This window comes from Myotis nattereri (assembly GCF_964212035.1).
Source record: "Myotis nattereri genome assembly, chromosome: 1".
In the NCBI taxonomy this organism is placed as follows: domain Eukaryota; kingdom Metazoa; phylum Chordata; class Mammalia; order Chiroptera; family Vespertilionidae; genus Myotis; species Myotis nattereri.
In genome coordinates this window covers 200,252,441-200,272,302 of record NC_138075.1, presented here as the reverse complement: position 1 = coordinate 200,272,302, position 19,862 = coordinate 200,252,441, and the positions used below count along the sequence as shown (strand labels likewise).

At 42.4% G+C, this 19,862-nt stretch overlaps 1 protein-coding gene across 1 annotated transcript; it reads right to left on the bottom strand.

Annotated features, from left to right (window-relative positions):
• Positions 1 to 3,752: 3,752 nt before the first annotated feature.
• On the bottom strand, positions 3,753 to 19,645 carry SGCB (sarcoglycan beta). Its single transcript, XM_081089413.1, has 6 exons — positions 19,590 to 19,645; positions 14,529 to 14,738; positions 11,747 to 11,932; positions 9,656 to 9,847; positions 8,946 to 9,077; positions 3,753 to 5,711 (listed from the first exon to the last, which is right to left on the bottom strand). Exons 1-6 carry the CDS (start codon positions 19,620 to 19,622, stop codon positions 5,508 to 5,510), a joined length of 957 nt encoding a protein of 318 aa, XP_080945539.1. The 5' UTR covers positions 19,623 to 19,645; the 3' UTR covers positions 3,753 to 5,507.
• Between the last annotated feature and the right edge of the window lie 217 nt (positions 19,646 to 19,862).

The following is a 19,862-nucleotide window of genomic DNA, read 5'->3' as shown; positions in this document are numbered from 1 at the left end:
CCCCCCTCCTGTGCACCAATTTCGTGCACTGGGCCTCTAGTCCTATCTAATAATATACAAACATGGTAATTGACCATATCTTCGCTATGCCTCCCATTGGCTAATCAGTGCAATATGCAAATTAACTGCCAACAAAGATGGCAGCTAATTTGCATACTGCAGGCAGGGCAGGACAGTGCCATCCCGCCTGCCCCACTGCCATCTGGGCCTGCTATCTGCGACCCAGGGCAGCAGGCGTCGATGTGCGACCTGACCCGGGGCGGCCGAGTGGTGCAGCAGCAATCGGCCGACCCGCCCAGTCATCCCGTGTGTGACCTGCCTGGGGTGTTCCGTGTGTGACCCAACACCGGGGTGGTGCCTCAACCCCCGGATCAGCCTTGCTGTGTGCGCGACCTGGGGAGGCGGGGCAGGCACCGAGGGATCGGGCCTGCCATCTGCCACCCGGGGAGTGGGCCTAAGCCAGCAGGTGGTTATCTCCCAAGGGGTCCCAGACTGTGAGAGGGCACAAGTGGGGCTGAGGGACACCCCCCTTCCACCTCCCCTCCCCCACCAGTGCACAAATTTTTGTGCACCGGGCCTCTAGTTAAGATATAAACATCAAGGATGTTTTTCACCAAAGATTTCTGAGAAGCAATGAAAAGTTTTAAAACAAGTATTTACACATTTCAATGGCTAAATATATACACAAAATGTTTTTAAAAGTAAATGGATAATTTTTATTTTAATGACACCAAATTCCATGAATAACTACATTATTCAGTATGTAGGCTTGCAACCAACTGTCCCTTTCTGCTCTAATGGCACCATTTAGTTCATCACTAATCCTAAATACTAGAATGGCTTAACTGTTTCTCCTGCCACGGCCTCTTGATTTTCCTTCTTCTTGGCCTATCCTATTCCAATGGGTTATTGCCCTGTAACACTGTTTTCCTCCTATCGTTCCCTCATTCAAAAGCCTCAAAGAGCGTCTGAGTGCCTGTAGTCCAGTCCCTCAGGTTGGCAGGCAGGGCTAGCTAACCTACGGACCAGCAGTACACATGGAGCCATTACAAGACGCGGCTGTGCTCAGCACTATGTATGGACGTCTCATGCTGAAATGAGCTTTTGTAACTCCCAGCTCCAAGCTCAACGCCTTTTCCTCTCCTCACTCCAAATCCTACATATGGCCTGGAGACCCCTTTCCCAGCTTTAGCCTATTTTATCTTTTCGGAAATCTTTCAGTCAGTATTTACTGAATGAATGCATTAGTAACATTCAGTGTGACAGAATATCAATATTATCCCGCATTCCCATTTCTTTGTTTTGTGTCTGTTTTAAACTCCCTGGAAGGCAGTAAGTTCCTTAAGGGCCACGTTTTCCACGTGTGTGCTGCATATGTAAATTTCTCCCTTGTTTTACATTTTTAATAGTTTGCAGTCTGTTGCAGGGTTATGTTCTGTTTGGATGAATGCACGCAGCGAATGAAATGTACCAGGCAACTTTTAAACTTTGTTCACACAAGGTCAATTCTCCATGTGTTGAAGGGCATCTAAATTCAGAGACACGGGACCATGAACTGCAAAGGTGCCCTGCAGCATGGGGAAGTGACTTATTTTTATAGTGTGGCTCTTATGCAATTTCAGAAATTGAATTAATTTCTAGTTGGAAAGATATTTGTTTCTACAATGAAAGCTGCAATCGTTATATATACATCTGAATACCAAACTAATGCAGTATCAGCAACAAAAATATAGTAATTCACAGGCATGCTACTTTCCAATATTGAACAGAAACATGTGGTTAAGAAATACTTGTTCTTAAGGGGAGATAAAGATTTTCATGGACCTGGTTCTTTCTAATTTAACGAGATCTACACATTATCTAACAGACTTGAGTTCAAAACAGCTAGGTAATGGTAATCTTATGTCCTAAAGTAAAAGTTATTAATATGTAAAGAAAAATGATATGTACTACATATAAGCTTATACATATTAGGTAAGGAACCCCTGAGAACTCTAGGAAAATTTCCCGAGGAAATGAAAAACAACTTGGTAAAATGTAAATCTTTAAATGGACACATTCAAGCTGAAGTTGAGGAAGCAGAACTACTGGGTGTGTACGGGTGTCAGAGAGTGAGCGAGATAAGGGAGGGCAGTAAAAAAACAAAGTAGAAAGGAGAGTTCATTCTTATATAAAAGGAAGAGAAGTTAAAGAAATGAGAAGAAAAAAATCAGAAGAGGCTATTTCTGATAAGGTGTAGAAAGAACACAACAGCAGCGCTGGAAGCCCTACCTTGTGATCTTTAGGTAGTTTCCAAATGGGTCTCTACCTGGATCCAGCCAGGTGGGAATTTTAGACCTGAGCCTCTGAGGCTCCACCCATCTGCCCGTAGAGCCTGCCCTGTGGCAAACTTTCACCCTTTCGTCACAAGGCCCTGGCCTCCTGCCACAGTGACAGCGTGCACGTGTCCCTGGGACTCTGAGGGAACGCGCAGAGGGAGGTGGGACTGTCCAAGCTCTACAGCGTCTACCTAAGAGCTGGGGGATCAGAGAGCTCACACAGATGCGGACGGGGCTCCGTTCTCCAGCCATATTTAAGCTCATCATGCTTGTATGATTATGTGGAAACCTGATAATATTTTAACCATTAAAAAATGAACAGCAAGCAGTTGACAGAATCTTTATTGTAAACAGAGGTCATTAATAGTTGTTACAAACTGAACTGAAACTCAAAGTTAGCAATCTGAATCAGATTTATAGGTTTCCTTTTGTTTGGCATAACTTGTCATCTTTGCACCTGCAGCACTTTTAAAAAGATTGCTAAAATTATCAGCATATCAATGGTCTCCTTTATGTCAAGTTTAGAACCAGAACATTCTTACCCTCTTAAGAAAACTCATTCAAAACTAGGTAGAACTTCCACCTTTTATCATCAAAGCTATTACACAAATTTTTTTTTACAATGCAAAAGAATACAAATAAGTATATTTTAAATATTAGACCATATATGGGCAGTCCCCACCTTATATCGTTTTGCATATTCCTACCTGCTGTAAAGTATCTTTCTTTTATTTCATGTGTCCCCCTGACCACTGCAATCCACTCTGAAGTACCGCATTAGCCACCTCCCCCAGCCTGCTGCTAGTCACAGCAGTGCTCAGCTTAGGGGAGGAAAAGCTGGTAGAAAGAGGAACGTTAACATTTCAGTTTATAGAAAAATACCATCTGGTGGTGAGAATGAGTAGCTGAAGCTTTACTGTTATGCAAAATAGGTCACAGGTAAAAAGGATGGTTTGTTCTTGATCTGCTCTCCAGTGAATTTTCCACTCTACAGTTTAGTGAAAAGGCAAGAACCACCTTCAAAGTGTCCTCAAATACTATACCTGTTACCTTAACCATCAGTTCTATAAAACATCAAAATATCCTCTAATGTCAAAAGCACCTAATGGAGATGTATCAAAAACAGAAGTATTTCTCAAAGAGGAGCAAAAATAGATATTTCATGAATTATATTCAATAAATAAAACATTGTTAAGATAGTGTTTTGTAGTTTTTGTAAAAATATTTAAAGAAATATTCAAAACAAATCTAAATAGAGCAGACAAGTGATGGATGTAAAATTTAAAAATATACTGAGCATCTGAATGGACATTTCAATGATTTTTTCTTGAATATCACTCAGATGTTAATTGGTACTGAATATATTAAAATAGGATCTGAATATCACTGCAACTATAATACTCAGAGGTCATAAATTTCATTCTCTTTTTTCTTCATTTAAAAACTGCACTCGGTACTGTATAGCAAGCCAGTTTCTATTTTAGTATACTTTAGTACACTATTCATAATCTCTAAGGCATTTGGTTGTTCCATCAGAGAGAACTGTAACATGCTGAATGCAAACTGTTTTTGTATTGATTTTCCTATCCACACAGCTCAAAGTGCCCATCCCAGAATGTAGGCCGGGGCCTACGATTTATCACTGCTGCCTCCTTACAGCACACTACTGCAAAGTCTCTGTCCCTGACACTGTGCATGTCTTAACAATACCAGAGAGTGCCTTTCAAGTTGAATAGAAAATACATTAAAAATCACTGACTTGAGGGTTGAAAATCATTCCAGTGGGATGGTGATGTTATAACAGAGATCAATTCTCATACTTAAAACTGACTTGTATTATTTTCTGCATTGCACCCTTAGTCCAGTGCTTCTCAACTTTTTTCAAGGCATGGCACATATTAAAAGGGGTAGTAACTATATGGTGCACACTGGGGTGAACCCACCAGCCATTCTGGACAGCGGGACTTGCCACTTCTTACTGTGCTGCACTGGGGGCTGAGGGTATGTGTTTGGCAACCCTTTTCCCCAATTCAGGTACTCCAGTGCGCCATGGCCCACCAGTCAGGAAACTGGAAAACCCATTACCAGGCCAATTTGACATTTTGGAACTAGCTTAGGAGAGTTTAAAATCTGAAGGGATTGGCTTTTTTTTTTTTTAAACATGAGGCTGATTGGTTTATTTTTTAACTGGAGTAAGTATACCTGCTTGATTTCTTTTTTAAAATTTATTGTCTAAAGTTGATTTGATTCTTATCTGTAAGTCTGAATTAGTCTTTGTTCGTCTTTGTAGAGTTTTAAATAATTGAAACCAATGCATTAAGTGAAAATAACAAGGTATTTGGAAGCAAGTGTATCTAGGTTTGAATCCCAACTCTGCTATTTTCTACCTGAGATCAGGTAAGCTTCTTAAGTTTCTGATCCTCAATTTCTTAATGGTAAAAACTGGGACAATAACGTCTACTTACAGAGCTCGAGTGAGGATTAGAGAGAGTACACATGCAACGCCTAGACAATGCCTAGGATGTATAAGAAGCTTAATAAATGACAACTGTCATCATTACCTAGAAGTTAAAGCTAGGATGGTATTTAATTTCTACCACATGGTGGACAGTTAATATTTATTAATATTTAACAAGTAAACATTCTATTACAGAGTATTCTTCCTAGTGCAAAACTAAGGAACCACACACAGACTTTTACTACCTCACATAGGTGCAGTGAGAATGTGGCTGAAAGTTAATGCACTAGAAACCTGCCTTGCCTCTTAGAAGCAAAAAGAGAGCATTTAACACTTATTGACAGTGTACCTTTCAAACACCTCGAGGGGGTCTATGCCCATTAGTTACCAAAAGCTTACTTACAGTGAATCTAACAGTTGCTTCAGCCCTTTATCTTTTAGACAAGGAATAGTGGAGTTTTAAAAACACTTTTAAAAAATTTGGATTTTATTCATATCTGATAATTATTTTAGAAAACATTAACTTGAAGATCAGTGCAACTTAATGAAAGGTCTATTAGAATTTAGGCTCTCTGAGACTGCTTTAAATATGGAGATTATAATAGATACAGTAGTGCTCTGCAGATAAAATAATTACCAGTATCACAAACTCTGTAAAAACATAATTGCATGCATACTCTTAAAAAAAAGTCAAGTCAAGATATGAACATATTGAAGACCCTCCGGCTGTTCTAATGAGTGTTCCCGCAGGGGTGGTCTGCGACCTGGCAGCCCATGTTCTGGCCGGTCACCTGCACCTTGAAGAGAGTCCCGTCGGCACACATGCAGAGCTTGTAGCGCACCCACTCCCCAGCACCCAGCTGGTCCCCACTGGAGGAACTGGGCAGGCGAGTGGTGCTAACCATCACGGTTCCGTTTAGGATGATGCTGTTTTCCTAGGAGGAGAATAATAAGACCTATTTACCTCCACAAATGGGGATACAAGTTTAATAAACAGAACTTACTGGAATATTCACAAGTAAAGAAGGCAGTAAGCGAGAGTGACGTCGTGACCAAAACGACAACACAGAAACCAAAACTAATGTCAAGATTCAACCAGTGACCTTTTAGTAATAGTTTACAACATACACCAATACACTTGTTACGCAATTTACCTCTCACTAGTTATAACTACAGCAGAATTCCTAAGTGCATAATGAGGCTGATGTTGACAAGGTCTCAGACCATTTTATTTACTTCCTGAGAGAGTTTTCAGTTACTGCTTGGTAAGTTTCTGATGATGCTAAGAAAAAGAATTTTCCCCTAGAGAAAATTTACTTTAATTCCCACTGTTTCTGCATCACACAGATACAGATTCAAGCGTATACTTTTGAAGACCAGGGACTCCAAGGAACTGCCTGCAGGGTCTCTTCTTCAGTTCCAGGAACTTTCTTGTATTACAGGCCCTTCTATCTCCCTTCTTTGCTCTGCTTCCTTTTCTTCTTTTCATTCATTCAACAAATAATTATTAAATGTCTACTCTGTGTTGGACACTATTCTAGGTGCTGGGGATACAGCAGCCAACAGACAGGCAAAGTCTGGCATTTAAATGGGGAGGGGCAGACAATAAACACACCAACAGGAAAAGCTAACAGGACATCATCTGAGAAAAGTCAGCCAGGGTACGTAGAGAGGGACCAGGCAGGGTTCCACTTTACACAGGTGGCTGGGAAGGCCTCTCTGATGAGGTCAAAGTCCAGAGGGAACTGGGTCATGTGAAGGAGTGAGCCATGTGGGTTAATGGGGAAGGAAACCATACACCAAAGGCTCCAAGGGGAAGATGTGCCTGGGGTTCGGGAACAAGCAGGAGGCCAGTGTGGCTGACGCAGAGAGACTGAGGGAGTAGATTGGTAAGAGATGAGTCAAAGAAATAACTAGGGGCCACATGTAAGGCCGGGGAATGGACTTTGGATCTTACTCTGAACTAGATGGGAAGCTATCTGTAGGGTTCTGAAAAGGATCACTCTGGCTGCTGTACAGAGAACTGACTACAGGGCGAAAGGGGAGTCAGGGACCCTCAGGAGGCTGTCCAACAGTGCAGCAGGAAATGGTGGTGGCAGTGGCGGTGGCAGAGCCTGAAGGCTTTGCTGATGGGACTGTTGTGTTTGAAATGCCTATTAGATAGTAAAGTACAGTAAGTAGTTGGATATGTGAATCTTAGTTCAAAGAAAAGATTAAAGCAGGAATTTGAGAATCATCAACTTATAGAGGGTATTTAAAGCAATGAGAGAAAGTTGGTTATGAAGTAACGAAAATGGCTCATTGATCAGGAAGTGATAGTATAATGGACTAAATATAGTCCAATTTTGTTCCAATGCTGCCATCGTGTGGTCATTTAATTTTATTTTCTTTAAATTGCTAGTGCAGTTATTTTTAAAAGCAGTTTTATAAAATTCTAATTATTAGCTATACACTTAAAACTAACCACTAATATTAACTAAATTACAAAGCTAATTATCTTTTCAATATTGGCCTTTATTTCTTTAACTGTGGAAAAATGGATATGGTGTATGTATATTATAAATTATTTTAATAATTGTCATATTAACAACAGGTAGAATTTCCAGGTAGAAAAAAGTAAAAGGCTTAGGTCACTTGCTAATGGCTAGGTACAAATCTACCACACTTATTGTTTCTTTGAGTTTCTAGTGCAGAGAACAATGCCCCACTGTGACCATTCTTCAACACTATTTGTTTAGAGGAATGTAAAAAATACCCTGTATTGCTATTGAATTTTTGGCAAGAATCACATTTTATGTCCATCTTTTTTATTCAGAGATTGGAATATGTGCTTTAGGGGGGAAAAGCTATTTATGAAAGTGAAAGAACTTAATTTTTTAAAGTTTATTTTTTCTAAGAACTATGAGATTAAATTTAAAATGAGGAAAGAATTATTTTAGTCCTTAGGTTTAAGTTAACTTTTGTCATTTAGTGCTTGGTAAAAAAAGGTTAATTAGCTTGAATTAATTAACATATAGCAGGTGCCCAAAGACATCCTATATAATAAAGGACTAATATGCTAAGTGTCCGGTCATCCATTCAACCAATCAAAGTGTAATATGCTAATGATATGCTAAAGCCACTCAACCGCTCGCTATCATGTGCACTGACCACCAGGGGGCACACGCCCCGACTGGTAGGTTAGCTTGCTGCTGGGGTCCAGCCAATCAGGACTAAGCGAGAAGGGCTGGACACACCCTGGAGCCCTCCTTTGGTCCCTCCCTGGCTGGCCAACCTCCCACGTCTCTCCCCGGCCCCAATCGTGCACCGGTGGGGTCCCTTGGCCTAGCCTGCACCCTCTCGCAATCCAGGACCCCTCGGGGAATGTTGGAGAGCTGGTTTCAGCCCGATTCTGCAGGCCAGGCCAAGGGACCCCACTGGTGCATGAATTTTTGCATCAGGCCTCTAGTTTTGAAAAAACATGCTTTAACCTGAATTATGAGCAGGTAAAACATTTTCAGACTTATTGCTCCCTTATGAAATATTTACCTATTAAAATTCAGATATAATCTGTAAAGCACAAAGAGAATCTCACATTTCCACAGCTAAAATAAAGGGAAACCTTTTTTCCTTAGAATTAATAATGGACATATAAATAAAAAAACATTTTATATGTTTGCTAATTGATTTTCATGACACTGGATATAAAACCCAGGAAGGGATATGAAAAAATCTTTAACTAAAAAGAAACCCAACTTCAGAGAATACTTAATTTGATCTTTCACAATTCTCTTTTGTAAGTTTTTGTTGTTGGTGTTGTTTGGTCTTTGTTTTTGTCTTTTAAAATAATATAGGTATCATCATATACATTTTTTTTAAAAGAAAATGACAGGCAAGCAGAAATAAAATAAAAATAAAAGTCATCTGTTATCCTGCTACCCATAGCTAACTATTGTGACATTTGGCATTCCCTTGCAGATTTTATAATTATACATGTTTTGAAATGTAAAAATGAGGTATTTCACAAATTATTCTATAACTTTCACTTCATAATCCATTTTGAACATCTTTCCATGTCAAAAAATATACAACTATAATACCATTTTTTAATCATTGTACACTATTCCACATACGGATTTATATATACCCAAGAATCTTATAATTCTCTTAAATTCTTAAAAAATACTCACTGCTTTTAACTCCATATTACCACCCATGTGAAATTCAATGGTTTTGCCCATAATGAACACTCCTTCATTTCCACGCACTATAGCACGTCCATCAACTTTTATATTTAAATCACTAGTGGCATTGCTGGTAATCTGAAAATTTAAAAAAAGCAGTGAAAAGAGTTACAAAGTTAAAGTGAATATTATTATCAGAGACAGAGGAATAGGAGTTTTACCATGAAATATGAAAGGCAAGTGTTTTCATTCATGTTTTACAGATGTTGAGGTAAAGTGATGACTTGATAATGATCACATAAGCTAGGTAATGACAAATCTAGAATTTGTCCTTCTCATTGTTCTGGAATTTCTTTCATGCCACATAAAACAGTAAAACTCCCCTCCCAACTTGTACCTTTAGAGCAGCGATTTTCAACTGGTGTGCTGTACGAATCTTTAAAACATGCAATACCCAACTATTAGCCAGGGGCACTAACCTCTTTTCCCTTATACTGTCAAATAAAAAAATGACACTAGCCAACACAATAAAACTGTCTGATGGGAATGAGTCAAAATTATATCTATTTCTTGGTCAAATCAGCAAAAAATATATTTTTTGGTGTGCTGCAGAATTTTAGTAATTAGTTTGTGTGTCATGAGATGAAAAGGGTTGAAAATCACTGCTGTGGACAGTAACTCTCTTCCATTAATAAAGCAAAGAAAATAAAACATACCCTTTCAGTAGATGCTTTTTGAACATTCAAACTTTTCACTCCACTTGGCAAATGAAACTCATGAGTTTCATAGTCTGTGCTGAATAAAATATTTTGAGTCCTTGGGTCGAAAAACTGCATACCAATGTCACTTGTAATAGAAGTTTTGTTCTTTTCTACACTGAGTTTTGTTGTCCCTTGCTGAAAAACAATCTTCAGAAAAACACTTTATCATGAATATGTTTTCAAAGAAGACTGCATCCAAAATTCATCAAGAACATTATCAAAACACTCTATAACAACAGACTAATTTCAAATATTTTAACTGTCCATCTGCGCCCCCTCCACCCACTTGGGATAAAAGTTCTTTAAAACAAGGCTCACTGGGGTGGTGAGCACACAATACAATGCACATACGATGCATTGTGGAACTGCCCACCTGAAACCTGCCTAATTTTGTTAACCGCTGTCACCCCAACAAATTCAATTTAAAGAAAAAAATAAACTGAAATAATTTAGAAAAAGTATAATCTCATCCCCCCAAAAACACACAACAAAACACAAAAACAAGGGCTTCTGCAGGTATTTGCTTACTAGAGGCCCAGCGCACGATTAAATCATGCGGGTAGGGTCCCTAGGCCTAGCCTTCTGCAATCAGGGTCATCTTCTGCCCGTTCACCAGGCTGAACGCCGCCTCCGCCACCGGGCTGTCAGGCCGTTGGGATTACCAGCTCACTGGGCCAGCCACTGATGGAACGTGCTGCCTGCTCCGGCTGCTCATGCCGCTGCTGCCACTGCTGCTGGGGCGTGAGGCACTGACAGAGGCTGCGGGGCGCGCCCGTGACCTACCCGGCATGAGCGGCCCCAAGCGGGCAGCGTGTCTCATCAGTGGTGGCCCGGCGCACACGCATGGAGGTGAAGTGCAGGTGCCCGCTTTCTCGCAGGCCTGAGCCCCCAGCAGCGGGGGATGAGCTGGTGATCCCAACAGCCTGACAGCCAACATGGTCCTCCTGCCACCCACCCTGGTTCCCCGTTCACCATCGCTGATCCATCCGAGCCTGTGGGCAGGGGGGAGGGACCAAGAGGCCAGTGGCCAGTCCCGTCCCACCCCCACTCGCAGGGGGTGTGGTTGCAGGGAGAGGGACTGAGAAGTAGTCAATGCCACCTCATGGCCACCGGTCGTTTGGTCGTTCTGGTTGTTTGGTCATTCTGGTCGTTTGGTTGTTAGGGACACTGGCTTTTTATATGTCAAGATATTGCTCTGCACAAATACATGGGTCTAGGCCTGTGATGGGCATGGAATGTAAGGATACATTGCGGTTCTATGCGGTTAAAAACCTTTGCTATAGCAGCATCCTGGCATGGGCTACCACTGACTAGATGGGCATATTCTCTTCTACACTCCCAGAAAGTAGAGAGTATTCTAACCAGGAAAGGTACTTTTTTTAAAAAAAAAGTTCTTTTATTGATTTCAGAGAGAGGAAGGAAGAGGGAGAAAGGGACAGAAACATCAATGGTGAGAGAGAATCATTGATTGGCTGCCTCCTGCATGCCCCCTACTGGGGATTGAGCCCACAATCGGGCATGTGCCCTGCCAGAGAATCAATCCGTGACCTCCTAGTTCCGTGGTCAGCAAACTGAGGCTTGTGAGCCACATGCGGTTCTTTGGCCCCTTCAGTGTGGCTCTTCCACAAAATACCACGTGCGGGCGCGCACGTACAGTGTGATTGAAACTTCGTGGCCCATGCGCAGAAGTCGGTATTTTGTGGAAGAGCCACACTCAAGGGGCCAAAGAGCCGCATGTGGCTCGCGAGCCACGGTTTGCCGAGCCACAGTTTGCCGACCACTGTCCTAGTTCATGGGTTGATACTCAATCACTGAGCCACACTGGCTGAGCAGGAAAGGTACTTTTTAAAAAATGGTTTTCTTGTATGGAGAAGACAGGAGTAAACTATGTATTCTTATAGTAATTATGTCTATCACAGAACATGCTACAATGGAACAAAATCTAGAATATTAAGAAAGCATTTAACATTAATAAAGACCAATAATATTATTAAATATATTTATGAATTTTTCTCTAATGTCCCTCAATTAAGTCTGATAACTTACAGGCTGGTTGTTGCCAGTGATGACCAAATTTTCATTTCGCCTTCCTCCTACTGTGCTCTTATAAAGAGGGTGGATAACGCCCATGTCAGATACTTGCTTAAATCGAAGCAGGCCACTTTCATGAAACTCCATGCTGTCACAGCCATTTGGTCCAATGCGAATCACAGACCAGATAACAAGTGTTATCTAAAAAGGAAAACAATCTGCTATTAACAGGCAGCAAACATTTAACATACTTGGAAAACAAACAGAAGAGATCACTGCCAAAGGATAAAACTTCTTAAAGTGTGTCATCAGTGAGATGAACATATCAGTTGGCTTTCCACTTATAAAAAACACACATTTAATTTCTATCACAATATTATATGCAAATAGCTGATGGTCAAAAAGTGCTAAAAGGTCTCTAATAGAAACAGAGCAGTTTATTTCTTCTATTCCTTCCATATCTCATCCATATAACAACCACTTTTAATAATTTTATCTATTTTGTCTAGAATTTATCTTCACATTTAAACATAATATTTGTGCATTATTCTTCTCTCATCAAGTTTAGGTTTTATCTACTGATTTTCTATTTCAATAGGTGAGAATTTTAGCTCATTTATATTTCTTCTCCTCCAACTTCAATCTCAAGTTTTGGTTAAATCCATGTTTAGCATTTTCAGTATTATGACCATATAAATATTACTCACTGCAAGTCAAATACTATATATGGTAGCAGTCCCTTTCTCATACTTTGTGTCTCTCAGAGTTTAATACTTGTCTTTCCTTTTTTTTTTTTTTTTTGCTTAGTTTCTCTGAAAATCTGACTAAATCTTTCCAAACCCTCCAGTATTTGTCAAATGTCTCTCAGTAGAATATTCTAGGAGTCTGAGCCTCCCAGATAATTTGTAAGTTCTATTTTTCTCTCTCAGGAAATCTTTCTGGAACCCCTGTCTTCTTGCTCCAGTCTGGACGTCACCTCTGGGCCTGCTGCACAGCTGCCATCATGAACTTGTCCTTCATGTCTATGCTGGAACTCCCTTTTGTCTTTCTCCCTGTGGATACCCAGTTTCCTGTAACAGTGTCTTCAACTTTCCTGCTTTAGTACCTCCTTCTGGTAGAGCACATCCTCCCGTGGCTTTCTCAGCATGTATGAGGAGTGAAATTTTTTGAGTGTGCATGGCTAAAAATATCTGCATAATCCCTCACACGTGACTGATGGTCTAGCTTGGTAGATGTTTCCACATTTGACACTGTTTTGTTTCTGAATTTTGAAGGTCCTTGCTTACTTGCCTTTTAGCTTCTGGTGCTACTTTTGAGAGGTCTGATGCCACTCTGATTTTTATTCCTTACACATTCATAACCCTTTGATGCTTGGGCTAATGCTCTAACCACTGAGCATGCTGGCCAAGGCTAACTCTTTACTTAAATCAAAAAGAGCTTGTGTGGCTAATGGTTAGAGCACTAGCCTGCACACTGAAGGGTTGTGGGTTTGGTTCCTCAACCTGGGTTGCAGGTTTGATCCCAGCCCAGTTTGAGGCAGGTGCAGGAGGCAACTGATCAATGAGTCTCTCTCATATCAATGTTTCGCTCTCAGTTTCTCTCCTCCCCCTTTTCCTTCCACTTTCTCTGAAAATCAATGGGAAAAATATCCTCGAGTGAGGATTAACAAAAAGAAAAAAAAAAAGAAGAATTAGACACAAAATATTTTAGGTGTACATAAATACAAAGGAAATATTAGAAGTAAAAAATAAATGGAATCACTTTAGAACTGCCGAAGTTCACGTTCATGATTGGTCTTAGGTATACCAATAATCACTCTCTGAAAATCTAACGCTCACATAGTTACAACCTTGGATTAAAAGTCTTCTCCCTTAAAAAAAAGGAATATCTTTGTAAAAGGCAACAAACCATGTCCTCAGTGTACACTAGCTTACCAGATCCTTTCGTTCTTTGACAACAGAGATTTAAGACTATCCTATATAATAAAGATGTAATATGCAAATGATCATTACACCGTGAAGTGTAACGACCGACCATAACGACTGGATCACAGATCAGCAGGAGGGTGGGGCAGCGAGCTACAAGCAGGCAGAGGCAGAGAGCTACAGAAGGGGCAGGGCAGCAAGCTATGAGGGGGAGCGGGGGGTGGGGGCAGAGGGAGCTACAGGAGGACGGCAGCAAGCTACTGGCTACAAGTGGGTGAGGGACAGCTACAGGAGGGTACAGGCAGCAAGCTATGAGGGAAGGCAGGGGGTTGGGAGGAGCTGCTACTGGAGGGTGGCAGCGAGCTACTGGCGCACAGATTCTAGTGCGCAGGGCTACTAGCAAAATATATCTTTTACTGCTATCCAAGGGTTTATAATTTTAAAAATCTAGCTGAGGAGACAATACTAAATGCAGAAAAAGTTGAATGAAAGTAGGAAAGATTATATTTTTTAGGAGAGGTGAAAGCTATAAAATCATCCTGGCAAAGGTCTCTTCTATTGAATTGATTCTACCCTTTTAAAAGTTAAGTCTTTAAAGGGAAGAATCCATGAACACCGTTTTTTCTTTTCTTTTCTTTTTTTATTAAAGAAAATGAATACATGGCAATGTCAGCACACTAAGTTTTATATATATATGTATTTATATATATATATAATCATTAAAACTCAATAAGAGATAAAATATGTATAGGAGAACAGAAAGTAAGAGGATCCTGAAAGAACTTATAGAAACAAAGTCCATTATTTCACTGAAAAACAGAGCAAAATTCCCACGGTAATGAAAAAAAGGATATTCAGTACTGCATACTCACAATTAAGTTGATGACAGCCAGGATAAACAAGAGGATAATCACACAGATGGCCAAGTTGCCCTTTCTCCCTCTCAAGCCCGTTTTATGGAGGCGATCTTCGTCGATTGGAATATATCCGGCTTTGAAGTTGCTGTTGTGCTCTTTATTGACATTCCTTCTCTCCACAGCCTTCTCACGCATGGACTTCTTTACAGGACCATTGGAACTTTGCTAAAACAAAGGACAACACATTGGGACAGCTTTTGATGCATTTATTTGTTAAGTGCATATTCATAACCAAAGAAAGCTAAATCGGTCAGTGATATATTTTCCCCTAATAAACTTCAAATCACATTGAGTTTCAGGCTCCAAGAAAGGACATTAATTACTCTGCTTAAAGGGGTGGCAGGAAGAGCTTTCAGTGTGACTATTTGGTAACAGATTTCTACTCTCTGCTTTGAATAGTCCTACTTCTAGTAAAGCTCATTTGGGGCAAGAGTTGATATATATACATTCTACAGTGGGTAATCTTTTAATTAACGATTCATAATTATTTTAAATTATATATGTTTTCATTTATATGAAAAGAATTTGGGGAGGCTGACAGACTTTGTTCTTTATCAAAGCCAAAAATGGGCTAAAGCTAACATTATCCTAGACCAGCAGTTTTCAAAGTATGAGCTGGGGAGTCCCGGAGGGGTCTGGAGGGTGAAACCATTTTCATAATAACACTAAGATGTTATTTTTCCTTTTTTATTCTCCTCTTGTGAATGTACAGAGGAATTTTCCATAGGCCCCATGACTATATGGGATGACATCATTGCTCTAACAGCTAATGAAATTGTGCATTATGTATTCCTGTGTTGAAAAATTTTTCCAGTTTTTCTTTTCTTTTCTTTTTTAAATATATTTTATTGATTTTTTACAGAGAGGAAGGGAGAGAGATAGAGAGTCAGAAACATTGATGAGAGAGAAACATCGATCAGCTGCCTCCTGCACAGCTCCCACTGGGGATGTGCCCACAACCAAAGTATGTGCCCTTGACCGGAATCGAACCCGGGACCTTCCAGTCCACAGGCCGACACTCTATCCACTGAGCCAAACCAGTCAGGGCAGTTTTTCTAATACAGTAAATATCAACGGATATAACACATGTGGACAAAAGCTCTTTGGGATCCTCAGTGATTTTTAAGAGTATAAAGAGTACCCGAGACCAAAATCAATAGTATAGACCAGTGGTCGGCAAACTGCGAGCCACATGCGGCTTTTTGGTCCCTTGTGTGTGGCTCGTCCACAAAATACCGACTTCTGCGCATGGGCCACGAAGTTTCAATCGCACTGTATGTGCGCGCCCGCACGTGGTATTTTGTGTGTGGTATTTTGGCCCCTTGAGTGTGGCTCTTCCTAAGCCTTAGGAGTACCTTAATTAAGTTAATAACAATGTACCTACCTATATAGTTTAAGTTTAAAAAATTTGGCTCTCAAAAGAAATTTCAATCGTTGTACTGTTGATATTTGGCTCTGTTGACTAATGAGTTTGCCGACCACTGGACAGACAATGCATGCTGTGGAGTGTAATGGGAGCAGAAACAGGATGGCTTGGAGTTGTCAGGGAAACCAGGTGGAGTGAGTGGGCCAGATCTGGCAATTCAGGGAGAATAAAGTAGGAAAAGCAGGGCATGTTGTGAAAGTTATTGGACTGCTGGGTACAAACTCTAGTCTTTATGCTGTTTAACTGGGAGTTATTAGAAGTTTTTGAACGTGAATGACATGTTTCAGGATGCTCAGTGTAGGCGTTTGTAGGAGAGTTAGTAAATACAACTACCAGGAAGCAGGCTGTTGGGAGATGTTGCAGGAATAGAGGTTTGTGGTAATGAAGGCCTAAACTAAAGTGGAATGAAAAAGGAAAAAATATATAGTTCCAAGAGAAAAGTTACTGAATCTGTAGCCAGGTTCAAAAAAGAATCTCATGTTTACTAAATGGTGACTAGTTAAATATGTGGAATGAAGGAGGGAGGCGATTCCACATATGTTGCATTTGAACTCAATGAGAAATAACCACATGCCTCAAATGCAATGGGATGGGATATTAAGTCGTTAGGACTAGCGATACAGATTTGAGAGTTCTCAGCCTCGAGGTAAGGTAAATCTATGAGACCACATCAGTTCATTGTGAAAAACAGTATAAAGAGGAGAACAAAGAGCTAAGGAGATAGTACTGGGAGACTTTAAGTGTGCAGGAACAATGGAAAATAAGAAATACAATAAATGTCAAGAAAATCCAGGATGTACAGTTGCTGAACTTGATTTGTCAGGAAGTGCCTCCACAACCTTAAAGATGAACTCTGTATAGCAAATTGGTAAGTAGGGAATAGTGAAAAGCCAGCATGTATTCATCTATTTCCGAATCCAGAAGAAGAAGAGAGGAAAGAAAAATTACATCTAAAGAATTACGTATTGTCAGAGGAAAATTGTGTTTCTTCTGTTGTGTTTGTTATACCTTCCCTCTCCCCAATTTGGGGGAGCACTTGTATATTTGACGGCAGAGGGAAAGCCGTCAAGCGAGGCAGGTGTCTGAGCAGAGCAGGGTAATGTGGGAAACAAGATCTGTGGAGGCAGGAAAGAAAGGGATTCCGAGCACAGGAGAAAAGAACAGTCTTAAAGGGTGGACTCGGACTTCACTGAAATGGTCACACCACTAAGGGAAGCCATTCTTTTCCCTAGGGATGTTCCAGGCAGGGCCATCTGGAATCTTATGTGTCAGGAGTAGCAGCAGGCCGGTTGGGGGCTTACGCAAAAAGAGGAATAAGCACTGTGAGTAATGGGGAAGATAAAACATTTTAAATTCCACAGAGCAGCAAGGAAGGCTCGATAGAATTTAATTCAATCTACTTAGCAGATTTTATCACAAAACAGAATGCTGGTACAGTTGTGTAGGTTGTATATCTGCATGCGGTGCACCATCTATGAGGTGCACAGCAGACATTTTAGCCTCGAATATGCATGATGGTAGTTTTTCCCTGAAGGGAGGTGTGCTTTCTTCTCATTTTCACAGACACTTGTGACAGTGCTGATAGGTGGGCAATTTCAGTCCTAGTCAGAGTATGAATGTCCATTTACATAAGACAGGCGGGGCAAAATTTATCCCTGCTGGGATGCATTCTTTAGTCTTCTCTGCTACTTCATGTACATGATTTATTCACCGCATGCATCAACATGTACTGAAGAGTGACTGTATGCCAGGTGCCCAGACCAGCAAGATGAGCAAGACATAGCACCTACCCTCAGTGAACTTACAAGCAAGTGGGGTAGATAGTCAAGGTCACTAACAACTGCAGTTCAACCAGGCAAGGGCCACGGTGGAGCATGCGCAGGGCACCACAGGGCACACCAGAGGGATGACATTCCACTTAGCAAGCAGGGGCATCAACTGAAGGTTTTTAAGGACACTTGAGGTTTCAGTTGAATCCTGAAGGATAAACAGGAGTTCACCAGGCAAAAGTGCAGAGAAAGGCGTGCAGGCAGCGGGAACAGCATGGAGATTCTGAGTTCAGGTCACCTCTGGGCAAACTAATTTTGGTAGCTTTAAGTGGGTGATGAGGAGGATAAGTACAGAAACGGGGCAAAAAAAGAGGTGAGAGAGGTGGTTAGAGGCCAATAAATGAATAGACATAAGTACCATGTCAAGAACGATGGGCTTTATCCGTAAGGTGATGGGGAACTACCAAAAATTTAAAATAGGTTAGTGATAACTCAGATTTGCACTAAAGCAAAATCAACCCAAAAAGGGCTGAGCTGGACTAGAAGATACCAACAGCGGGTTTCTCTGACAGCCCCAAGTGAGGGCTGGCCTGGGCTGCAGCACTGGGGGTGAAGGAGCCTGGGCAGAGGTGGTACAAGGTAGAACGGACGGGACCTGGTGAAGGACTGGATGTGAACGGGACAGAGTGGGATCCACGATGACTCCGGGTAGGACCTGCTACAGCTGGTGGGACCTGCCTATGGTCTTTAGTTGGTGGTTCTGCATCGATTAGGCAACTTGACTTTAAGCTCCGAGAAGGCAGACGCCACGTCTTCCGTATCTTATATCCCTCAGAACGCCTCTCCCAGTGACATACACCGATGAGGTCTCTACAAGCAGTTAATTACCTACGAAAACCTTTCCAGAAAAAAAAGAGATTTTCTGGAAACAGAATGCTGGTTACTTGACTCGTATTTATTTTTTAAACACGGTTTAAGAAGGGGACTTAAAAAACACCCTATCACATCATAGTTTTGTTTTTTTTTTTAAAAGGAAATAACAGTTAACGAAAAGAAAAAGTGACCATGAAAGTGATCTTTGTTGTAAGAAGTCACCCTATATAAAGGTTGTCCCCCCAAAATGTACGCACACTTAACAGCTGCCAGCTCAATGAATGTTTCTCTCTTGCAGCTTTAACCCATTGGAATTAATAATTACTCAATGCGTGTATATGTATTTTTTGGACACCCTGTATAATTCACACACACTTTCACATGTATATCTTGCTTTGGGGGGAAAACAGCCTTCAAAGCTATTCTAAGTTCCAAGTTTACTATGCAGATCAGGACATACTTGATAAAGCATTTTTTTTTTTTAAACAACCGGCCAGGGGACGGCTTTAAGCTCCCAGAACCAGGGCGGAGGCGCACCCCGCGCCCGCAGGTCCGCATGGGCGCAGCTGGCCCTCCTGGCCGCGCCGGGCAGCCTGGCGCCGCGCGGAGGCTATTTTTACCCGCATCTTCCCCAGCGCTGAGCCGGCCCGTCCCGGCCGGGCTCCCGGGGCCGCGGCCGCCTCCGGCCTCTCCCCGCGGCCGAGGGGCAGCCCCGCCAGGCCGCGGGCAGCTGGCTCGCCCTCGCGGCTCGGAAGCCCCGGGGTCCCGCCGGCCTCCGCCAGCAGCGCTGGCTGCGGACAGCTCCTCCCGCCGCGCCCCGCCCCGCCCCGCCCGCCGCAGCGGCCCCGCCTGCCAGCCCCGCGGCGGCCCCACCGCCAGCACCGGGCGCCCTGCCCCTCCAGCCCCTCCAGCCCCTCCAGCCCTCCGGCCGCGGCGGGGGTCTCAGACCTGCTCGGCCGCCGCCGCCGCCGCTGCCGCCATCTTCCCGCCGCCGCCGCCCCCCCACCCCCTCCGGAGCCTGCGCATGCGCCCTGGAGACGCGGGCTGGGGGGGCGGGGGGGGGCCCGCTGTCAGCGCTCCGCCGCCCCTGCACCCGGCCGCGCGTGGGGATTCCCCGGGAGCGGGGCGGCCTCTGGATTGTCCCGAAGGGCCCGCCGCCGCCCCCGCCCCCTCGGCCCCCGTCGCGCGGGGCGGGTGCCGTCCCGGGGGGACCTTCCCCTC

What these genes read in the sequence shown, in the direction of transcription:
- SGCB (XM_081089413.1), bottom strand. Translation starts at nt 19,622, where the DNA reads ATGGCGGCAGCGGCGGCGGCGGCGGCCGAGCAG. An exon ending in AAAAAGCATCTACTGAAAGG is followed by an intron (nt 9,078 to 9,655) that starts GTATGTTTTATT and finishes TTAAATTTTCAG; the next exon opens with ATTACCAGCAATGCCACTAG. An exon ending in GTAATATGGAGTTAAAAGCA is followed by an intron (nt 5,712 to 8,945) that starts GTGAGTATTTTT and finishes TTCTCCTCCTAG; the next exon opens with GAAAACAGCATCATCCTAAA.